Here is a 20587-nt window from a genome sequence, read left to right on the forward strand (position 1 = left end):
TGACTTTAGAATCAGCGAGAGCTCTTATTTTCTTTCTAGTCTTGCCTGGTTAATGTTATTCTCTTACAGTGGGAGGTAAAAAGGCTCAGAAATGCAAAAATGCTGTCATGCTTGTATGGTAATGTGTCATGCTTTGTTAGTCATTGTTTAAGACAATCCCTAACAGGATAAGAAATTGATTGCGTGTTTCACTTCTCAATGTACATTAGTATTGCTTCGTTGCATTTAGAATGAAGAAGAGGACAAGCCCTCCTGAACTAACTGACACTACCTGAGACTTTCTATTTCAAAATGAAGACACCATTTCAAGCATGAAGTTGGTGATATTTTGAAAACAGGAACATTTGTTACACATTTGGTCATTTTATTGTGAAATGAAGGATGTGCAGTATGTTATTATAAACATGTGACTGTTTCTGCATACAACTAAACTTCTTTCCTTCCTAATGTCAACAACAATGGCATATCTTTTTTTTCTATTGTATTAAAGGATTTCATTTCAATATTGGCAGCCCTGGACTTCCATATACAGTACACCATAGTCATCTCTGGCATGTATACTATTCATATTAGAAGGAAACATCTCAACCAAGTACCATATTTTTGACACTTGATTTTGACTATGGGTAAACTTTGCACCTGCAGAGAGATCTAACTAACCAAGCCAGTTGTTTGGTTAACAAAGTGGCAAAGCACAAATTCATTTGCATGCTGCTTACCCAGTTAACACTGCTTTACTGGTGTCACATTTCCCTAATTTCATTATTATGAAAAATATGAGAAAAATACTGAAATTTTCCTCCTTTATTTGAACAATGAAAACATGAGAGGATAATAATTTATGTGTTCATAAGACCATCAGAGGTCTGTTTTAGGGCTGGCTAGGGTTGATCTTACATAAGCAAATTTGGGCTTGTTTTTCCAAACAGTTCTTTAAAAAGAAAGAAAAGAACAGTTGTCTGTTTTCAGGTTGGGCTTGTTTTGCTCAGCCACCTGATGAAAAGCATTTGCTAATGAACTTAACGTGCCGATGGTGCCGTGCTCTACTTACCTTCCTGTCATTAGGTTCTGCATTCACCCCCTCGATTTCTCCCTGCAACACACAAAGACACAAATCCCATTTTCAGTCATACGCATAGGGTCAAATCCACAAAGAATGGATTGCAGTGTGAAATGTGCAGAATTAACACTGACAATCTGCTCTGTTTTAAGGTCTTATCCACGAAGATTTTGTACAACTGATATGCCGACACATTTGACAGCTGAGTGAAATTTGCTCTCATTTTGCGTCTGTTTCAGTGAGCAGAGCAGGCTTTTCTTCACATGTCAGCACACAGACTGGTCAATAATCAAAACTGCAGAGAGCACAAAAGATTCAAATTGTGCATTTTTAGTTTAGAAAAGCGCGCACACACACACACACACACACACACACAGAGCTCTTCATAATCACAAACTAACTTCCATGTATTTTGCTTCTATTATTTCTTTCGTATTTCACATCTAAAACAAAATTAAATTAAATGTCAAATGTCAGAATACAGCTGTTAATATGACTCATGCAGGGTTAGGGTATGAAACATGTTAGATAATGTCTTAATCTTACAGCAATTTTGTATCAAGGATATAACTGCAACATCAGTACTGATGTTGTCCACAGCTGGCTGTGTGTCACAGCTGGCTGCAGCATCACACAGCAACTGAAATGATAAGTGCGTCTCCAAACTGAGAAACAGACTGTGCACATTTACGCCCATGACACCAGCAGCACCAGCAGCACCAGCAGCAGCTTCATTAACACCAGTTTTGTCTGGATCTGATGGTAATTAATGTTACAGAGAGAGAGAGAGAGAGAGAGAGAGAGAGAGACAGAGAGACAGAGAGACAGAGAGACAGAGACAGAGACAGAGACAGAGAGAGAGAGAGAGGGGGGGGAGAACGAGGAGCAGTGGCACCACCCGAACTGTGTTTGTTTTTTTTGCTTACTTCCATAAAAAGAGGATTTTGCACCAGTGTATGAATATTACCTCATTTACATACATGCAAATGGAACAGGCGTTTTTGTTTTTTGTTTTTTTTGCACCAGTTTAGCAGCAATCCTTTTCGTGGATTCGGCCCTTCCTTTTTCAGGCACGTTATGAATAACGAGTTTAATTTAACACAAAATTATAAGTTGCCGTCTGACAGAAAGCTGCTTGGCTGAGAGTGTGACAGTGAGACTTACATCATGCAGAGGATAAGCAGACGTATAGACGCCGTTGGCTAGCAGACTGGTGATCCCTGTACAAAAAAAAAAGAGAAAAGAAGCGTATTCAACAGGATTAAAATCCCAAGACAGGACACAGGCACACACACACACACACACACAGACAGAGTGATGTAAGATTCAGCAGAAGAGCTCTCTCTTCACCCAGAGATAATATTAGGTAGTTCATTTCTTCTAGTGCAGAAATGACAGTCACATAATGTTTGAAGAAAGCTCCAAAATTCACTGATTTTCTAACAAATCCAGCTATGGGATTTGAACATACACTCATCAAAGACACAGAGAGAGATGAACCATGCACTGTTTGCTGGTAGTAATTACACTACACTCTGATGAAACCAGCACACACATTAATTGCATATTGATTATCCCTTGTATTAGAACTATAGGGGTCTTACCCATTGAGTATTTGGCTCGGGTGCACCTTGTCCTCTTCAGTACCTCGTAGACCTGGAAACACAACGAACATTAAAAACACTGAAAAACGAGGAAGAGGAAGAGGAAGAGGAAGAGGTGAGTGGTTTTACTTGTACAAAAAGCAGAGGTGAAATTATGAGATTGAGGCAGGAACACCACTAAGTATTTTAAGTATATCCTCAGAGATGCTGCTGCTCATACACGCTCTTATTGATGAGAGCTGAAGCTCAGCTGGGAGCCTACAGCTGCTGTGATTGAGGAGCTCCATCCAATAATGAGAAGTCAATCACATTACCCAGTCATTAGTTAAGGACTGCCAAGTAGTGTGTAGGTGTGTATGTGTGTTTATGTCCATGTATAATGTAGATTTCACAGAATTCATTTGTTCTTCATGGCAGCTTCTCTTCTATAGATTGACATAGAGGTGAGAAGTCTTATTGGGGTTAACTACAGCTTAGCAACCAGAGAAAGTCAGGATTTTGTTGTTTGATGTATGTAGACAAATGACATTATTACAACCATTCATACAACAAATCATACACACTGTTAAACACTGTTTCATTCATCTGGAGATCATATGTGAGCTCCTGAACATGAATCTACTGAAACCAACACTTACTATTGAGCTCCTGGTTTTGCTGTCAAAGAACTTGTCTCTGTCAGACAGGTCAAATCTAGAAATCAAGAACAAAATAGACCCAGTTTAGTTTTGCAGATCCAGAATCACACATTGAAGCATAAAGACGGCACATTGATAGTAACATTCACATTATTTGACTTGTTTTTAAAGCTCTAAAATGGTAAAATGGTTGTTACATTACATGCTCTTTGTCGTTTTACAATCCACAACACAATTATACACACACACAAGACAACAGGAAGTTCTGCTCCAACATGATGAATACTCTACTTAAGCTAGAAGAGATGTGAGCTGTGTGAACATTCAAACAACAGCTGAAAACATGTTTATTGAATTAGTTTTTTAATTTGTGACATTTTAATTTATTTTTTACTAAATGTCGATTTTTTCCAAATAGTCTTATATGATTTTATTTTTTATTTATTTTATTTTAATTTATTTTTTATTATTTTATTGTATTTTTTTTCCCGCTGTGGAGCACTTTGAGCTACATCCCTCGTATGAAAGGTGCAATATCAATTTTGAAGTTTATTCTTCTTATTATTAATGTTTTCAATTTGTTCAATATGTAATGTTCAGTCTAGACAACAACTCACAAAATAACAAACTTGCAATACTATTTTTTTTGTATGTTAATATACAGCAGGGAGCCAGCACTGGTTTATAGATGGTCTATATCAGAGGTGTCAAACTCATTTTCATTCAAGGGCCACATGCAGGCCAATTTGATCTCATGTGGGCCGGATCATTAAAAGGTAGGAAAGACGGAAGGAAAAGAAGGAAGAGAAGGAAGAAAATACAGGAAGGAAAGATGGAAGGAAGGAAGAAAGGCAGCAAGGACAAATGGAAGGAAGAGAAGAGAAGACAAGAAGGAAGGGAGGAAGGAAGGAAAGATGGACAGATGGAAGGAAGGAAGGAAAAGAAGGAAGAGAAGGAAGAGAATACAGGAAGGAAAGATGGAAGGACGAAAGGGAGCAAGGACAGATGGAAGGAGGAGAAGAGAAGACAAGAAGGAAGATCGGAAGGAAGGAAGGAAGAAAGGAAGGAAGGACAGATAGTCAAGGATGGATGGACAGGCGGAAGGAAGGAAAGAAGGGAGAACAGAAGGAAGGAAAGGGAGGAAGGGCAGATGGAAGGAAGGAAGGAAGAAGAGAAGGAAGAAAAGACAGACAAACAGATGGAAGAAAGGAAATAAGGAAGGAAGGGAAGAAGGACAGATGGAAGGAAGGACAGAAGGAACGAACGAAGAAAGGAAAAAAGGAAGGACAGATGGAAGGAAGGAAAAGAGGAAGAAGGAAACTGGGCCGGATTGGACCTCTCGGCGGGCTATATCTGGCCCGCAGGCCGCATGTTTGACACCCCTGGTCTATATGATAATGAAGGGAGAACTCCTCAGTGGCTCAATCAGCCAACTTTGTCTTTTGCTAATTAGATTATTACACAGCTAATCTGCAATAATGATTCAAGAAGATTCAAGATTCCTTCATTGTTACATCACACGAAAATATAAGAGAGTACAATTTTGGGGTTTCAGCTCAACATTGCAGCAACAATATCTATAAGATAACAATAGAAACAGCTGTAAAAGTAGTTCTAAAAATACAATTAAAATATAAATAATATAAATTATGTTAAATGTGTGTTAAATACTTTGTGATACTTAAAATAATAGTAATAACAATAGTAAAAAGTACTAGAAAAGTAAAAGACATACAGTACAATTAAACTATAAATATGTCTATAAATATCTATAAATTAACAATAGAAACAACGGTAAAAATAGTACTTAAAATACAATATGAAAAAATATAAGTTATATAAATGATGTATAGTGTGTGTAAAATGATGTATGTGTAGCTCTTACTTTAATAAATGCGCAAATGTGTATGCACTTGTTGTGTTTGTGCTACATATGTGTATTCGTGTGTGTGTCTGTGTGTGTCACGAATGGACAGGCAACAGGCCAAAGGTGTCTATTGTTCATAAGCCTGATGGCCTGGTAGCGAACAGCCGCTGGTCCAGGCCTGGAGGCTACAGTGCTGCTCGCCAGGCGGCAGCAGCTCAAACAGTTCATGTTTGGGGGGTGACTGGGCTCTTTAACAATCCTGCAGGCTTTAATGACACACTGCCCATTGTAAATGTTCTGGATGGAGGGAAGCTCACATCCAATGATGCTCTTGGCTCTTGTAGCACTCTGTGGTTGGAGGCAGCCATGTTTCCCATCAGGGTGCTCTTGGTTTCCTCTGTAGAAGCCCCATCTTGAATCTTGGACCCCATGCTAAACTGATTTCAGCTTCTTAATTATTATTATTAATATTATTATTATTATTATTATTATTATTATTATTATTATTATTATTATTATTATTGTTATTATTATTATCATTATTAAGAACTTCAAATCAGGTCAGTAAGTCCCAGTGATAAAAGAACACTATGAGTTCCAGTTTCAGCTTTCACATTGTGATGACTTACTGACATAATCATTATCAGTTATTAGTAAGTTATAGCAGCCAAAGCTGGCCAGGTTTGCAAATTGGTCGTGTCATAAAAATGGTATAGACATAAATGTAGAAGAGACAATTACACTGAATGTGATAATGTTGACAATATTAATATGAGCTGACCAGAGTAGCTGCAACAACGTGTAACCTCAGATCCTTATTTGAGAGAACAAATGACTTATTTATTAAGCAGGCCAATACTGTACTATAAGAGTGTGTCAAGCAGTGGAATGATTTCACTGCATGTGTCTCAGAAGCTGATTTCTATCAGCTAATACTGTATATGTGCTGTTGTTTTCATTGAAAGCGTGTGAAATACCTCTCTCCCTCTCTACATATGAAGACAGTTTCAATCTAAGATTAAACCTTCAAAAATGTGAGTTTAATTTAGTCCTGTAGTGATTCTAATCTCTCTTCAGAACATCTGATTGGTTAATTTAAGACTTGTCTTAAATCTAGGAACATTAAACACCATGTCTGACAAAGCCACATTGTGTTTATGTGGTTTAAAAGGGAACAACACTGTAATTTACAACTAGGCTTAATCTCAGGGAACTGGCCCTGCATTATTTCTAAATTGATGAAGATTAACTGATGGAAAAGATGTGGAAGGTGATCTCCTGCTAGCTGTTAGTCAGAGCTGTAAATATAGCTGCCCACTGCCCACTCTCTCCTCCATATGTCCCAGCAGGCTAAGACATTCTTCTTCTCTGATCACTGCCTTTGAAGGAGTGGGACTGAACAGGAAACATCTGTAAAGTCATCAGTTTTAATCTAGAATTAATCCAATTATAGTGGATCATAGCGCTTTATTTTGTTATTTTCAAAATCCTCTGACAAAGAGTTTAGAATATTTAAATTCTTTTTTTGTGCAGACTAGCTGTGTTTGCCTCCTCGGGGGAGTTTGAGCACAACGCAGCAGGAGAGCGTCATGCTTCGGTTTCCCAGCCATGTTTGAGTCAGCCAGCTCGATAGGCCTGTTGGGTGATTTTTTAGTCTAATTTACACCTCTGTGGTTGTTACCTCTCTCATGCTGTTGTTACCTCCCTCAATCATTAAAGTGCCTGTGTGGCTACAGCTGCCAATTCCATTTAAACTCAGAGGTAAAACATGAAATATAGAAATATAGCTAGAATATAGATAGAAATCCTAAAGAATCCTGAAGAAGTCTCTTCTGTCACATTTCGACATTTCCTGTTACATAACTTTTAATTTGAAAAACTGGGGCTCTGTTACTTTAGGAAAAGGATATACAAACATGTCTGATACCTATATAAACAAGTCTGACATTATTAATCAGGATATAGTCTTAGGATACATATCAGTGGTGCCATATCACTTTCAGAAGTGTGGAGGCCAAAAAGTGTGTGTGTGCATGTGTGGTGGTAGACTAGACACTCTCACTAAACTTTTGCAGAGTAATTATAGTTGGCATGCATCACAGGGTGGTGGTGTAATTCCTAACACAAAGCAGCTAATTAGTGCTTGTGGGAATAGATACAAGCTTTTTTTTTGTTCAATTACAACAAACATTTACAGGACAACACAAGTAATAATTCTGTAGCTGAGTAACAGCAAGCAGGTGATAGGAATGTTAAAGTTGTCCTTGCATTGTTAGCAAGCTATGCCCCAAATGCATATTTAATGATAAATCAGAAAAAAAACATTGCAAATTATAATCGTGTCATGCTGTTATGAGAATGTCTACAGAAGCCTAAATAAACTTTGTGAACACCTCTATTGTATTTAACAAGGAAATGCTTTGGACCATCATATCATGAATTAATCAATTCATGTGAACTTTCAAAACAAGTGAATTTACTGCCTTGTTGCCCACATGTGCTGTACTCACCCAATTAAGAAACATTTAGTCATTTTACTGTATTATATTCTTCCTATTTTATGTTTACCTGCTTTATTTTACCTATTGTATTTGAGTGGATGGGAATGATTGAAACATCTTCTTTACATTAGAGGGGATATAGAGATTCACAACTTAAAAACAATGCAGGGGAATAAAGTGGGGGAGCCAATGTCCCCTTGTACTCCCTATGTCCAGGGCTCTTTCTTCATATTCATATTAATGTTATATTATTTTGGGAGTTTTAGGGGAATTTCTTGCTTGAATATACTGAGTTTTGACCCTAACCCTAACCTTAACCCTCCCGAGAAATGCTCCACTGTGTTCCCCAGCTAGCTACTAACTTCCTGTTGTTTGGTACTGAGCAGGTAGCTTATACTTGTAAGCCTTTATCAAATGATTGTATGTACAGGGTTTAACGCATTGATTTCTGTTAACCAGGTTATGTTCACTCTGATGATCTTACTGATGACTTGAGTTGGACAAAGCTACAGAAGTGAGAAATATTGCACTTCACAGTTGAGATTTACTCACAGATGCTGCTTCTCTCTGGAGAAAGGGTGAGAGAGTGATTTGACACTGTCTGGTCGGTTGGCATCCACTTTTGGGTGGAGAGGAGCTGTGACTTTGTGAATGAACAATCGTATCTTCTCCACCACGTTACTTCCTTGTTTTACCTCGTAAACCTGCAAAGGAGGAAAAAGAACAATGTAGACCATGAATCCTCTTATTGATATCAAGATCTGCTTTTCAAGAAATCAACGTTAAAATGTACTGGACTCTGACAGTGTAATTTCTGTATTCATATGTGATGAGAGAACGGAGTGAGTCAGCACATTTTTCCAGTGGGGCCTTATAGATAAACAATGTACAGTGCATCTGCACTCTGTTGGTTACAGAAGACCATTCCACTTTGTATTTGAGATGCAATGGTAAGTGAGGAATTTATCATTTATGATAAGTGAGCCATGATACACACTGTTAAGAGGCTTTAAAGTGGGTGGAGAGGCAGGCATATACACAGTATCGACACAGTAAGAGCACACACAATTGCAGATTGGTCACTGGTCTTCTGACTGGAGGAAGAGAAACAGTATTTGTTTCTCTACAGAAATCCTATTTTAACTTTCAATTTGCCAGCCAGGTATTCCACATGGGTTTCCCACATTTTCTTTTGTCAATTTTTAGTATTCGTGTTTGATAAGAAGTGATTAAATGCATCAAAAGCAAACTGCAGGTTTGTAATGCAAGGTTAAGAGAACCCGAGCCTGTGATATATAACATTGTATCATCTGCATAAAATCTACATTACTTTGTGGGATGGCACAGATGTTATCATTTATGTATATAGTGAATAGAGGTAGACCAGGACTAGACACCTTTACTAACCTTAAGAACACTTGATTTGGAACCACTAGAAACTACTTGAGTACTGAGGTAGCCATAAAACTAAAATGGACCATTTATCTAGACCTAAAGAGGCTAGCTTTTCCAGTGAAATGTGATACTTTAGATAGTATGGTGCTAATTAATAGAATTTATTTAGGGATCTAGGGAAGGTTTCAAACAGTATTATTGGTATCTTTGTACTACTAGGTCAGCAAATGTTTTGTGTCAATATTCAATATCTTTGGACAATGAACAATCTTAGGTTTGTGCTGAGTAGTCCCAAAGGAGGTATTGTGCTTGTTGTGATTGTGTATTGTGATTTTTCAAACATTTTACATTCCTATTAAAGTTCAATCAAATTCTCATCACAAGGGACCGCAAAATGTCATCATTAGGGTGTTATAATGAATGCAAAGGATGTGAAATGGTAACACATTCATCCTCTCACTTTCCACCACTCAGCACTTGCAGCTGTGAGAGCCAGGGAGCCATTTAACGTAGCCTCAAGGCAAGGAAACCCTAGACCATTATAGAGTGCAGTACATACAGAAGGCATTTGACAAATGTATGTAGAAATGGACAGTTCGCTGATGGCTGGGGTACCTTCTTTGTTGGCATCTTGAGCTTCATAAACTCAGCCTCCCGACACAGGACATTCCAAGGAGCATGGATCTTCAAGAAGCCGATTCCAGGGATTTTACACTGAAATACAACCAAAGTTTGCATATTAAAAGGTCTATAAAACCACTGCAGAGGCATGACATTTTCAAAAAATCTGTAAACTACCCATATGGACATGCTTTGGTTCACATACTGGAACAAACATTCAAGCTGGTAGAGCAGCATGTTGCTTTCCTGTCAGATGTAAAACTCTGCTGCCTGTTAGATCCACAGGAATATCCTCTGCATCTACTCCAGCACAAAATCAGATCCTTATTTCTGTATATGAGATTGTCTCTGCGTCCTCTACTGTTATGTAAAACCACTCATACACTGCCAGACTCACTTCACACCTTTTAGCTCGGCACACTGACCCGTCTGGATGCAGAAATACATAACAACCAATCCAAACTGGCAGAATTATATATAGCAGATACTTTCTGCATGTATATTTGTATGAAACATGAGACAATAGATTACAATAAAATGAGGTTGTTGTTACAGGAGCAACATGTAATATAAAATAAAAATATATCATAAAAATATTGGACAGCTATGGCACATGTTCATTATATGGAATATGTCAATAATGTACTGTAAAAAAAAAAAAAAAAAAAAAAAAAAAAGACAAAGAAAGTGCAACCCAATTTCACAATTTAATTCTAATGTAGGGAAGCCAAAAATGGGCATATGTATATACAAAACTTTTTTTTTGTTGGAAATAATATTTTTCAAAAGTTATATAATAAATTTACATAACTGCTCATCAAAACTTTTTTAAAGTGATATTCACCATTATATGTGGATAATTGTTCATTTCTTTTTCATGGTGGAAAATGACTATATGGTAAATGTTTAAAATGCTAATGGTAATGTCAGCTTATTGTTAGCTATATGTTGAATTTCTACAGAAGGAAAACATGTTCAGTGACAGAATATATATATTTTTATTGATTAGTCATTACCAATGAGAAGTTGTTCTGGACTGTTGTTACTTGTTACATTCACATTCATATTATTAGCATCTATCTTATTCATTCTTTCAATTGTGTTCTGCTCAATTAAATTGAATAACATTTGAAATAAGTGTGATTTAACACTGTGGATTACTGATGTTGACAGATGCTGGTGAAAAACATATTTTCACCATGACAGCAGCCATTTATAGCTAATTATCATTCTGATTCCATAAAATTTTTTTTTCCCTTTTTTCCTCCTTCGGTAGGTTGATGATATATTTAAAGTTGTCATGATGGAGTTAGCAAAGGAAACTTAATCCATTATTTCTACATACAATCTATAAAGCCACACTATGTAATATCCCCTTACCCACTGAAAATAATTATTTTGGTACACTCAAGCCACCATACACCTCCATGGGATACTGTCTCAAAGGTTTGCCCACACATTTCAAAGCCATTTAGAGTGACACTGTATGACATTTGGAGCTCCAGTTATTTCATTGCGGGTTGCTAAAAGCCATTTCAGAGTAAATGAAGATTTCCAAAGGATCAAATTGCCTTATGTCACAGTGTTGCTCATGTGGTTTTTAATGGATGAATCACTGTGTGGCAAGCAGTGGCGGAAGAAGTATTCAAATCTTTTACTTAAGTAAAAGTGCCAATACTACAATGTAAAATACTCTATTACAAGTAAAGATCCTGCATGAAAAAACCTTACTCATGAAGCAAACAAACAAAACACACAGTGGTAACACAAATATACTGAATATTATCAAGTAACATAAATGCTTAGAGTAGGTAAGATGGAATAATATGCAAAGTAATGACAAAGCAATTCCCTGAAGTCAGTTTGAAGCTGCGGATTAACTAAAACAATCAACTGTCTGCTGACTGTCAAGCAACATATAACCAACTTAGTTTATTTAGTTATTTTTAAAACCATCTAAGTATATTTGAATTTGCCTGTATCGTTCATTTCATTCAATTTGAATGCAAATAAAATCATCATTAAAATATTATGTTTTGCATTCTTGGATCATTTTGCACTGGTCCTAGTATCTAATCTAACTAGACCTGGTACCTGAATCAGGCTGGTCTACTGCCAGTGTTGATATCCTCTCTTTCTCATTTATGGAACAGGTCTAATAATCTCAAAGTATATTTTGATCAGATATAACTGTTTTCTTGTCCCTTTTGAAGATTTAGTATTATATTGAAAATGTATTTATGTGTAAGGTCTGTTTTTTATTGGCTTTATATTCATTTTTCATTTAATTACTTAATTTGAAAGGAGTATGTCAGCATGTTTTTTGTCCCCTCAATGAAGTTGTAATCAATTCAGTTTCCTACATTTTTGTTTAATCATACTCATTTTAATACTGAATAGTCTTGAATAATTATTTCTTTTTATTCAGACTTAATGTAAATCTTCTTTGTTCTTACCTACTTTTATTTGATATGCCATTAAATACTACTCTACCACACAAACACATAGACACACCCAAGGCTTATGTAATTCAACTCACACACCTTCTGTTACTAACTGTGCACAGCATCACACAGCGAGCCTTATCTTCAAGCTGTGCCCATATGTGCAACATAATGAACTATTCTCACCTCCTTTCAAACTGCTTAACCTCCATCTATCAGGAAGTCAAGTAGATAAGCAGGTTGTTTCAGACCCTACAGGTCTCACTTGACAATGATGAAATAGTGCATTTAATGCTTGGGCAGTGGTTAACATACTTGAACAGTTATTTTGTATCAAGTGGCCCATCATCTGTTATAGTGCAAGATAGATCGAAAAAAAGTCATTAAATTGACAGGTCTATATATTGATCTGTTCAACAGCTGCAGATAAAAGGTAATAGGTTTGAACTCAAAAGTGCCATGAGATAGAGGAGATGGAATGGAAATTGAAAGCAAATCTATAATTCAAATTCCCAGGAGGTCCAGTCCTCCACTGTCACTCGCATGGCCTGAATGTACCATGTGACCTCCTGCATGTCACCTTACTTGTGGAGATTCCATGCTCTGTCTTGCTGGCCTAGTAGGTCTTGAAGGCTGATGACTAAACCATACCACCCAAAGCTTCTAACAACACTGCTGAGGAATATGCCACCATGACCCAAGTGTGTGAATTGTTGGACCAGGGAAAGGATCATAGTTGGGGTACAGATCATAGTTGATTCTTAAAACAAGAGGTCTGATGATCTGTCCAAGCAAGTCTATGATCTCAAGGTAACTCTCAATATAACTAAAAAGGAATATGACAATTTTGATTTTAAGACCTCATGTTAAACTCAGTCCAAGAACTGTAATGAAAACAGGACAGATAAGCACACAATTTGCAAAAGTTTGAACTCAATTTCAGACAAGACAGACTATCTGGAGGACCAGTCAAAGATACCATAATGTTGTTGTAGATGGCGTTAAAGAGTCTGGGAAAGAAAAGGTCTGAAGAAAAAGTGTTGGGCAGACATTCATAGCTAGAAACTGACAGGTGTTTGCTCATTGGCTGGACTCTCTTTAAATCATATTTAACTGTTTCTGGAGATTTGAATCATTTGTATTTTCAGCCTCTGTGAGTAGAACTGCATCATTATGAAATTGTAATCAATCAATCAATCAATCAATCTTTATTTATATAGCGCCAAATCAGAACAAGAGTTATCTCAAGGCACTTTACATATAGAGCAGGTCTACACCATACTGTTTAATTTAAATTGAAGAGATGATCCAGCATTCCCACATGGGCAAACACTTGGTGACATAGGCAAGGAAAAACTCCCTTTAATGGGACGAAACCTCAGGCGGAACCGGTCTCTAAGTGGCCATCTGCCTCGACCAGTTGGGGTAATAAGAGTTTTAGTATATATATATATATATATATATATATATATATATATAGGTTATAGTGTACTTATGTAAGTTTATTCATCTATATTGTTAGATGTGTCCCCAGCCTACTTTTCTCACCACACTTCCCTTCACACCTACTCTGCTCCCTCTTCTATCCCAACCAATCAGCTCCCAGCCTTGTGTCTTGTCACCTGTTCCTCATTATTTCATTAGTTCAGTTTGTATTTAAGTCCTGGTTTTCAATTCAGTCTTGTGGGATCCTTTGCTCAGGCCTGTTCACATTGGTTTTAGTTTGATCCATTCTAAGCCTGCAAGCCTGAATTTTTTATCAAAAGAGACTTTCTTCAATTCATTCTGACTTTATTTTCCTACAGTTAATTTCCTTCTACTCCCTTGACACTAGGAAGCTAACGTCATTATCAGAAAAGCCCCAACCCATTGTGGTCAGATTTCTGCCGTTGTAGGACAAAACTAGCTGTTCTGGATAAAGCTAAAAACTTGAAGGGCTCAGGCATCTCCTGAAAACCGCCAGTCCACCAAGAAGGCAAGAACTACTCCCAGCAATGAAGGCAGGTCATGAGAGAGGTGACACTGTATATTTGAGATACAACACACTTAATTCATCCACCTAACCAAAACCCACCACAACAAAGAAGGAAGGCCAACGCTCAGAGTTTGGCTCATTAGTCTCTATCAGTATTCATTTATACAGCACTTTCATTACTTAACCACACATCTACACATTATTCTTTACACACTCTGTCTTTCATATGAATACAATAATGACAAACTCATTCATTATTTTTCTTCACTTGTATTTTTATGTGTTTATTTGTAATTGCTTTATCAGTAACTTTGCTTGTAGAAGACTCTAGAGAAATCTTTAAATAACCTCAATACAAATCTGTTCAATTCTTTATTTATTGTGACTATGGGTTTAAAATTGGGGATGATCTCTCTCTAAAGTCAGACAGAGCTGAGGCGGAATCTGTTTTTTAGAGCTCTCTGGTTGAAAGAAAGGTGTTGTATGTGATCACCCACCTGACTATCAGATTTTAATGAAAGTGTGTCCAATTTCCTGACTTGATAAAAAAAAAGAGAAATACATTACATTTTAGGCAATTTCAATATAAACCACCTTAAAATAAATTAGATACCCTACTGGGGATTTTCCTAATGTTCTTTATTTTAATTATGTTTACCTCTTATTTATAAATCTACACAAGTTAAAGAAAAGTACTCTTTAATCAAGGTCCACAGAGCTAAATATACCAAGAATATTATGCACAAAATAATTATGAGTAAGATATTCTTGCCAGTATTTCATGTGATGGTGTATATGAGAAGACATAATACTGATTTTGCATATCAAAAGTTTATGAAAGTTATTCACTTTAATGAATGTTTTGCAATTGGCAGTTCTACCAAGAAATACAGTGAAACCCAGTCTATGTTACCCAAGCCAAACACTGCAGTTAGTCCTCAAGTTTGTTCTTGTGATGTTCTTGCAACATTAAGGCTGAAAACGTAGCTAAGCAGCCAAACAAGATGATGTTAGATCGAAATAACTGTCTGATCTTATATTTTTACTATAATAAACATCTTACTAGAACTAACAATGAATGAATGGAACAATGTAACACAAGAGCAATGCTGTGCCTTTATTTCTGTGTCCGCTTACTCTTTGCCTGATACCTGCAGCTTTGGAGTCAATCTTTGGGCATGATAACATATATAGCCTTCAAATGCATATTTAAGTGCCTTTTTAAAATGGTTCAGATTTTCTAATGTGTTGTTGGCCTGTGGAGCTAACTTTAGCTAGCTAGCTACAGCCGATTAAATCTGCTACCATGAGTTGTCATTTCAACGGAAAACTGATGGTCCACACCTAGAAATAAGCAGCTTTTTCCCGTTTGTTCCAGACAACCTGCCACTGCTATCACTGCAAACTGTATATTTGCAGTGTTATAAAGAATAGCCTGACAACTGGAGCAACAATAAGAGAAGCACAGCTTAGTGAATTGACAAAATACCACTTTAAACCCCTCCCTCCTTTCTCACCTTTTCATCCTTTTCCAGCTCCAGCCCTGTCTCCAGGAGATTTTCCTCAAACTCTTCCCGCCTGAAGCGTTTGTCATCCTCATGATAGTCAGTCCGTTGCTCCTGAGCAGCGATCTCCGGGTCTTCTTTGGGCTGCAGTGGCGCTCGGCTGCTTCTCATGCTCATACTGCGTCTAAGCCTTCGGATGAAGTTGCTGTCACCAAACCTGGATGACTGTCGCCGGATACTGCCGGGTTTCTGTATTTGGTATGCCAGCACATAGTCCACCCGCCGCCGGCCATCAGAGAAGTACGGGCCGAGCCGATGAGACAGAGGTGAGCCATCATCCGAGTAAAGATTTTTCAATGGCTAGAAGCAAAACAGGGACAAAGTCATAGATTAATTTAAATATAAGGTAAGAATAACGTTGACAAAACTCAAAAAATCAACTCAGTATTTTCCGTCACATGCAGGAGTCACTTTCAAATAATCTGTGAAGGCAGATCTTGCAATCATAGACGTTGACTCACAGTTGTATTTTCATCACTTTAGAGGACATTACATAGACTTACATTCATTTCCTGGAAAGGATCCTAACATTGACCAAAACCACCACATGCCTAGCTCTAACTCTAACATTACCATAGCCATAAACCAGACATGTCCAAACTGTTCCATAAAGGGCTGTGTGCCTGCAGGTTTTTGTTCCAACCAATCAAGAGCACACAATTCAACCAATCAACTGTCTGAAGACTGAGATCAATTGATTAAATGAGTCAAGCCTGATGTGTTCCTGATTGGTTGGAAAGAAAACCTGCAGCCAAACCTGGACCTTTATGGAACAGTATAGATCCTTGCCCTTGAACCTAACATTTATGATTGATTTACTTTAAGGGAACTTGCTTTTTGTCTTAATAAGGGAGGCGAGTCCTCACAACACGAATAGGAATACCTGGAACTAAGTGGCTTCAATCATACACACACACACACACACACATACACACACACACACTCACATACAAAATGTAACACAGGAAACAACATGTTCCTAGTGCACTCCTGCTCAGTTTTCATTCAATATATTTTCCCCTAATTACTCAACATTTTTGGGAGTTGGAGTCATCATCTCAGGCAACACTGGAAGCCTATTAGTGGCCCACTGCTCTCAAATATTATTACAATAATGGCAGAACCAATTCTGGAGCTACCAAGCAGGGTGTCAACCTGCTCATCTGGAGGAAACTAACATTCACTTACACATTCATATATCACAGCCATCAAGATGAATTTGGGGTTAAGTATCTCACCCATGGAACCATCGACATGTGCACTGGAGGAGCCAGGAATCAAACCACCAATCTTCCAATTAGTGGATGACCGCTCTACCTCTTCAGCCCAGCTACCCAAAATCAAAGTCATACCAGGCAAACCAAAGCACTTTGTTAAAGCTAGGAAGAGACTGCGGTTGTTGTTAGATAGTAAAAAAGGCAATGGTGACACAGGCACCATCATTTTTAACAAAACTGTGGAGGTAAACCTTTGTCGTCTAAAGAATGTATTGCACAAACTATAAATACTTCTGGTCCTGAAAGGCAAACAAAGATGGACACTGAACGGCAGAGTGAAAGCACAAGGTAGTGAGGAGGAAGTGAATGACATCGATAATGGCTGCAACACGCTATTCATTCTCTGCAGTCCACTTCATGGTACACTGGACTAATGCACTCCAGGGCCCCATACATGTTCACAGTTGCATTGTAACATCGTCCACTGTCCCCAGAGATATTCAATGGAGAAGGCCAGCATAGACAACATAGAGCTCTTAATACGCAACGTCTTGTTCAACAGGGAACAACATACACATGCTTACATGTTGTTCATACATGTGCTTCTACAGCTAAAACATGATGTACACCATGTCATCAAATATTGAGTGTACCTAGCAGTAGTAGAAGTGCCAGCTGAGTAATATGTATCCTGTGCTATTTTTGATATACAGTACAATTCCAAACAGTGTGAAATGAGAGTTCCTGTTGTTCTACAGTATGTCATTGTGGACTGTAAAATCCTGAGTTGTTTGTACCCTTAATGTTGTAGACCAGCAAATGTCTAATGTTAGTCTGCCCATTTTAACTTACAGAAGTGTCATGATTTTTGGTTTTATGTGATGGTTTTTCCTCCATGGAGGGAATAAATTCATGACAAGTGACAATGAGTTCTGAGCATCTCCCGACTTCTTTCGGTTGGACTGAATCATCTGTCGAGCGTCCAAGAATTACTGCCGTCACAGATGATGAGACAGTCTGAAAACTGCCGGAGAAGATAAAATTGACTGCTTCCAAGAGCCTGACAGGAGAGTGTGTGGGTGTTTGACTGATAGACAAGCTACACAAATGTGGAATTTACCTTCTGCTTTAATGGAAGTCATTTACTTTTTTTTACGAGAGAGAAGAGAAGAGGGATCTGCCTGAATGCACTTCATGTTCCTTTTGAAAATAAAGGAACATAAAGTGAGGCAGTTTTAGGCGGTTCCCTGATAGTGTTTAGCCACACTAATAGCGAGGCTCTATGGATGGTAATGCCTGTCAGTCAGTCTGTACACTGCTTTGATCACGACTTTAATATTTCAGCAGCTATTGAATGGATTACAATGACCTTGTGGACAACATTCTGGGTCACCAGAGGATAAAACCTAATGACTTCAGTGATTCCCTGATAACCCCAGACACAAAATAGAAAAAACAACATTGAATTATCAAGCAGTGTCTTTGAGTTTGGTTTTAATTCATAGTAATTATTTTATGTTAAAAACACTGACTTGATGTTTTCATTATATTTTACATGTTTTGTATGATTAAAATTTTAAAAAATCCTCCACTAAACTTTATTCATTTCATTATCTGCATATTTGTTACTGGGTCAACAACGTTTTCATGTGTCCATGTGGTTTAGTCAAATGTAAAGGGTTAAAATGTGAAAATAAACATATAAATAACTTGTACACATTCTTTTTTTGTGGACCCAGCCTAACATTTCTGCTTTTAATCCATTTTGAGAGAATATATTAGAGGATTATGGTAAAAATGTCTAAGTTGTGTAACCATAAAAACTTTACCAAACTATACTACCACTGCACCAAATCATTCAACTTGCTTAAAAACAGTAAATTCTCAATAAAACACCATATCAACTAGTTTGACATGATCTTACATTATAACTTTTATATTAAATAAAGCTAATGGAATACAATTGTTCTAAATATTACATTTAATCTGGAGAATCAGGGAGATCAGGAAACATTTACATTTTTAAATGAAGTCATTATTAGTATAAGTCTACTTAAATACACTGTAGGTGGATCAAATATGTAATATTTATCATTAATTTGTGGTTACACCATTTGACATTTTCAGGAGCATTCAGTCTTACTTTTAGTTAAAAATGGTGCAACTGTCATTTCAAATTATATAAAAGCAACACAAATACTAAATGTACATTTTAACAAACCTGATGCTGCTTTTAAAACTATTTGTAAGATATTTTTGAATTGCTCATCCTGCCAACACTTATTTGTCACTGACCCTACTGCATTATATAGCTGAGGATGGTTGAGTAGTTCTAGATTTAGTTCTGATCTGAGTGTGATTCTAAGAAAATTCGTCTGTCTGACTTTGTCCAGTCTTATCCATCTGATTACAGATGTGTGTAGTGCACTGACACACCATGGACTAAACTCCAAGCTGTTTGTGGGCCCTGTTTTCTGTGTGTGTGTGTGTGTGTGTGTGTGTGTGTGTGTGTGTGTGTGTGTGTGTATGGTGTGGTTATGTCTCTAGGAAATGAATGTAAGTCTATGTAAATATCTCAAAAGTGACAGAGGTAACATTGTGTGTGTATGAGTGTGTGTGTGTGTGTGTGCATATGCTGGCTGAGGTTAAAGTATCACACTTCTGGGGGGCATCTGACAAAACAATGAGGCGCACAGTGATTAAACACAAGCACACACACAGATTCTCAGATACTTCACTGACCCTCAGCAAGTTGACATCCAGTAAAAAAAGGGCTAGCTGTTTATTGCACAGTATAAACTCAACTGATAGATCTATGTTGTGATTACATTACATGGAAATTTGTTGCGCCTAGGGAAAATGATGTCATTGCAGCACCAAAAAGAATGAGACCCAATGTAAATAAAAATGGAATATAAACAACGGTCACAATTACACAACAAAAATACAAATGTAATGTGCTACTTATAGCCTGCAATTGTATTAAAAAAAACTAAGGTCAACAGTGATATTACAGGTAAATGATGTAAGTAAATTAAAGCAAAACGGAGAGTACTCATTATGTGCTAAATCATTTGGTAATATGTACAATTAAAGCACATTGTAGATTGCATTGATTGGGCCTTTAACGCTGTTTCTGCATTTTTTACCTAATCATGAATCACTGTTTCAAAATCTAGTCTATTATTATTATCTCATCTGATTTTATTCTTAGTGCATGTTCTATAATGTATTTCTATTTAACAACATGAGCACATATTAACCAACACAGAGCTGCTAGGTCTGCTTACTATTCCAGTACAGGAGCACTGGTGGGTTTTTGGTTCATTGGAAGAAATATAATGCAACTGCTTTGTCTAGTCTTCTATGTGTTCTGGATGTAATGCAGTATGCTCTAAAACTATTATAATATTAACAATGGATCTAATGAATATGTGTAATGTGAAACTTCCTCTAAAGCTAAGTTTCAGGATCTTTCAGCTCATTGTTGTAGTTTATTGACCTTTACAGATGTTTAGAGAAGTTTTCAGTGAAAGAATGAAACTTAACTTGCATATCTGATAAGCAGCAAGTGTCAGACACAGTTAGCCACTATCTGTTGAGTGATAAAGAGACAGATGTAGAGTCGGTGCAGACCAAAACAGAACTAAAAGAGAGTGAAACATGACTTCAGATGAATGATAATGGTGCCCTGTGTGTG

At 37.2% G+C, this 20587-nt stretch overlaps 1 protein-coding gene across 1 annotated transcript in view; it reads right to left on the reverse strand.

The window, feature by feature from the left end:
• Positions 1–20587, reverse strand: part of ano1a (anoctamin 1, calcium activated chloride channel a) — a 52839-nt gene that overhangs the window by 24230 nt on the left and 8022 nt on the right. Inside the window, exons 3-9 of the mRNA XM_053327973.1 lie at positions 15623–15970; positions 9681–9779; positions 8223–8374; positions 3303–3357; positions 2665–2716; positions 2225–2280; positions 1052–1093 (exon numbers count right to left, since the gene is read on the reverse strand). Of these exons, the coding sequence (XP_053183948.1) occupies positions 1052–1093; positions 2225–2280; positions 2665–2716; positions 3303–3357; positions 8223–8374; positions 9681–9779; positions 15623–15970 (804 nt within the window). The remainder of the gene's footprint in view (positions 1–1051; positions 1094–2224; positions 2281–2664; positions 2717–3302; positions 3358–8222; positions 8375–9680; positions 9780–15622; positions 15971–20587) is intronic.

The sequence above is a fragment of the Scomber japonicus genome, chromosome 1 (assembly GCF_027409825.1).
Source record: "Scomber japonicus isolate fScoJap1 chromosome 1, fScoJap1.pri, whole genome shotgun sequence".
NCBI lineage: Eukaryota > Metazoa > Chordata > Actinopteri > Scombriformes > Scombridae > Scomber > Scomber japonicus.